The sequence below is a fragment of the Lolium perenne genome, chromosome 3, assembly GCF_019359855.2.
Source record: "Lolium perenne isolate Kyuss_39 chromosome 3, Kyuss_2.0, whole genome shotgun sequence".
Classification (NCBI taxonomy): Eukaryota; Viridiplantae; Streptophyta; class Magnoliopsida; order Poales; family Poaceae; genus Lolium; species Lolium perenne.
This window is the reverse complement of record NC_067246.2, coordinates 154,452,681-154,455,990: the sequence shown is the minus strand read 5'-3', so window position 1 is coordinate 154,455,990 and position 3,310 is coordinate 154,452,681. Positions and strand designations below refer to the sequence as shown.

Below are 3,310 nucleotides of genomic sequence, written 5' to 3'. Positions count from 1 at the left end.
TTCCTTTTTTATTTGAAGAATTTTATTTTGCCTTGCTTTTTATGCTGCCACTATTTTGTCACAGTGATGATGAAGAAACTCCAACTTTAGATGTGGCTGCTCGAACGAGCACGTCACATACTTTAGTAATTTCAGAAAAACCAGTTGAAGGGGAGGAATCGTCGCCTCCTCAACAAAATGTTGATACATCTACTCCTTCGAGCCCCCGTGTCCCTTCACCAAAAAGGGCACGGGTTGAAAAGATTGTTGATCCTGCCCCTCAATTGGGCAGTTCGTCGCCCCCGCTCCTAGATGATGTAAGTTTGTCGACATCTATATTTTCTTTATTTTATTTCTTCACATCTCTTTTTTTTTTTTTTTATGCCGATGTTTCTCTTACTGTGTTCACGTTGAACAGCCTATGATCAAGGATCTTCTCCGCATCGGTTCCCAATTTATTGGGTACCGTGAATATGCTAATAGAGCCGAAGGTAACGACTGTCATACTTGTCGTTTTTCCTTAATTTGTCACTCCTGTTGCTTGCCGCGATTTTTTGATCTTTCTTCTCTCTTTTTTCCATATCTCGACAGAGAAATTTGCAGAGGCTAACGAACGCGCCGACGCACTGGCTCAAAAACTTGAGCAAAGTGAGGCGGCTCGCAAGAAAGCCGAACTCGCTGCTAGCAAAGCCAAGGTCGAAGCTGATGAAGCTAAGGCGAAAGCTGCTGGTGTCGAGGAACTGCAGAAGAAACTTGAGGATGCGACAACTGCCTTGGATGAGCTCAAAGCTGCACAAGCTTCTCGTGACGAAGGAATCCTCAAGCGTTTGAAGTCGCAAAGTCGACGTACTCTGAGTAATATTATCAATCCCTTTTATTTTACTGCACTTCCTGTTTCTTGGTTGTTTGACTGATGTCTTGTCTCGTGTGGCAGCCCAAACAAACCAGGATTTTGATCTGGATAATCCTGTCAACGATCCTCTCCTTGACGCACTTTCTCTTACGAGTTTCACGGGCGCGAAATTCGTGAAGGCGTGGCAAATGCTAATGCAGGATTGTCAGCGTTGTTCCCTTATTTCTTTCCGAAGAAAGAAGAACCCGCAACTTTCCTTAACCTCGCCAAGATGTTTAATGCTTCGGAAGACCTGGGATTGAAGATGCGTCAGGAGAATATGAAGGTTGCTGTCGAAATCTTGTTGCCCTGGTTGCGACAGCCAATGAGACGCTTGATTGGATGAAGGTTGGCGACACCCGGTCGAGATAGAGCGATCAAGATGGAGGTCGCTGATCAAGGCGGCCAAGCCCAACACGAAGAAGATCTTGGCGTATCTGGGGATCAAGCCAGCTTCAACTCCTAGCTCTTCGAGGCCGGAGGTCTAGTTGCATGCCTCTGTTTTTCTTTCTGTTTCTTTTGCTTCTGTCGCCAAAGTAGTCATTTGGCGACACGTACTTTCTTAACTCCACTGTAATGCCCTTGTAATTATTCCAAGAGATTAATGAAGACTTCTATCTTTGCTTGTTATTTGATGTTGTCTTGTTTATTTTTCAGTTGATATTTGATAACTATACTCCATCTTCTGCTCCTTCCAATGTTTCGCCTTCTTCTTCCCGCGCGAGGAAAGCTTTTGGTGATACCGCTCCTGTTGACGATACCTTGTCGCAAGAACTGGATGAACTTCGGCAACAACTTCAGTATGCGAAGAAGCAAACACTTGTGATGATGGAGCAATCTCGTAAGTCATCTGAAGCCGAAAAAATTGCTCTTCAACAAGCTCGCGAGACCGTAGCTGCTAAGGAAATTGCTGCTTCCGAGGCTGAAAAGGCGACTATTCGAGAAAATTTCATGCTCGAATTAATGAATGAAGCCAGTGCAGATATGTCGGGTATGTCTGTTTCATCCTCTGATATCTTCCATCTTCATGCTACTGTCTTTTAAAGGTTTCCACTTCTTTGTTTTGATAGGTGCCTTTACTGATGCTGCTGCCGAAGAAGAGAGGGTAAATGCTAGGACAACCCTCCTTGTTAATCTTTCCCTGGACCATGGTTCTTTGTTTTGGGCTACCCCGGAGAGGACCTGCCAAATTGTCAGATTTCAAGATCGTGCCTCTCAAACTCGCGATTTCCTTGACTTCTGTACCAAGTCCTTGTCCATGGTTTATAACTCCATGTTTCCTCGGAACGCCCAACCAAAAACTCTTCCTGAATTGATGGAAAGGTTCAAGGATGCGCGCAGTATCCATGATTTTGTCAAAGCCCAATTGGTAGCTGGCGCCAGATTTGCTCTTATCATGCTCCAGATCTGCCACTCGAAGCTTGACCTTACCCAGGTTGTCGAGAGGGTTCATCAAAAGGTAAAACGTCGGAGAGTTGGTATTGACAGGATTAACACAAAGGTTACGCCTATAGCCGAAGAAATGATTGAGGACCTGCTTCGGATGGATGCCGACTTTTTTGCCGATGGCCATTATGCCGATTTCCTTGGTGCCGCTCCTGAGGAAAACAGAATTACTCTTGATGACATATTGAATCAAGACTAGTTATTTTCTTCTTGTAGATATTTCTTCTTTGTAATCCATGACTATATTGTAAAGCAATCATTATATTTCTCTGTTTGTTTAGCCCCCGAGTGTTTCGGTGACTCTTTACTATATTTGTATGTTTGCGAGGTTTTGAACCAAGGCATTTATATTTTTAGGGCGAATATGATCCCCCGAGTTTTTATTGAGTACTATTTTGTATTTTTGTTTACTCACGAGGTATCTGAATACCAAGGCAAGGTTTTTTTTTTTTTTTTTTTTTTTTTTTTTTTTTTTTGTCGATGAACTATGTTGAAATTCGTCGGAGCGAAGACTTTGGTCATGTCGATAAAGAAGAAAAGTTATATTGTCACTATCTTTATTATATTGCAGCACCGCGAGCCCGCCTCATTAAAAACCTTCTCCGGCCCCACTCGGTGCCCCGAAAAAGGAAAAGAGTGCGTCTGAAAACTCGCGGGCGTTTCAGTACATTGAAGCTTTACAAAGACTATATTTTGACTCTAGGCGTAAAAACGCCTAAGTTGCGCTACGTTCCAGGGGTTTGGCTCCTCCACCCCTGTCTTCTTGTCCTTTATTCTGTATGCTCCTCCTCCGATTACTTCCGTGACGATGTAAGGGCCAAGCCACGGTGACTCGAGTTTTTCATGACTTTTGCGTGAGTCGAAGGACTAGGTCTCCCACCTGAAAGATCTTGGCCGCAATCGTCGGCTGTGGTAATTTTTCAAGTCCTGCTGATATTTAGTTACCCGAGATAATACTTCATCTCGAGCTTCATCAAGTGCATCGACGTCATC

General features: G+C 43.8%; 1 protein-coding gene across 1 annotated transcript; it reads left to right on the top strand.

The window, feature by feature from the left end:
• The first annotated feature begins 374 nt into the window (after window positions 1-374).
• Window positions 375-1,243, top strand: LOC139838021 (uncharacterized). Its single transcript, XM_071827373.1, has 4 exons — window positions 375-470; window positions 571-834; window positions 914-1,036; window positions 1,194-1,243. The coding sequence occupies exons 1-4, from the start codon at window positions 401-403 to the stop codon at window positions 1,241-1,243; spliced, it is 507 nt and encodes a 168-aa protein (XP_071683474.1). The 5' UTR covers window positions 375-400.
• The last annotated feature ends 2,067 nt before the right edge of the window (window positions 1,244-3,310 follow it).

Excerpts from the sequence above, each read along its gene's own strand:
- LOC139838021 (XM_071827373.1), top strand. The coding sequence starts at position 401 with ATGATCAAGGATCTTCTCCGCATCGGTTCCCAATTTATTGGGTACCGT. Across the intron at positions 835-913 it reads GCAAAGTCGACGTACTCTGA|CCCAAACAAACCAGGATTTT; the intron begins GTAATATTATCA and ends CTCGTGTGGCAG. Across the intron at positions 1,037-1,193 it reads GCAAATGCTAATGCAGGATT|CCAATGAGACGCTTGATTGG; the intron begins GTCAGCGTTGTT and ends TGGTTGCGACAG.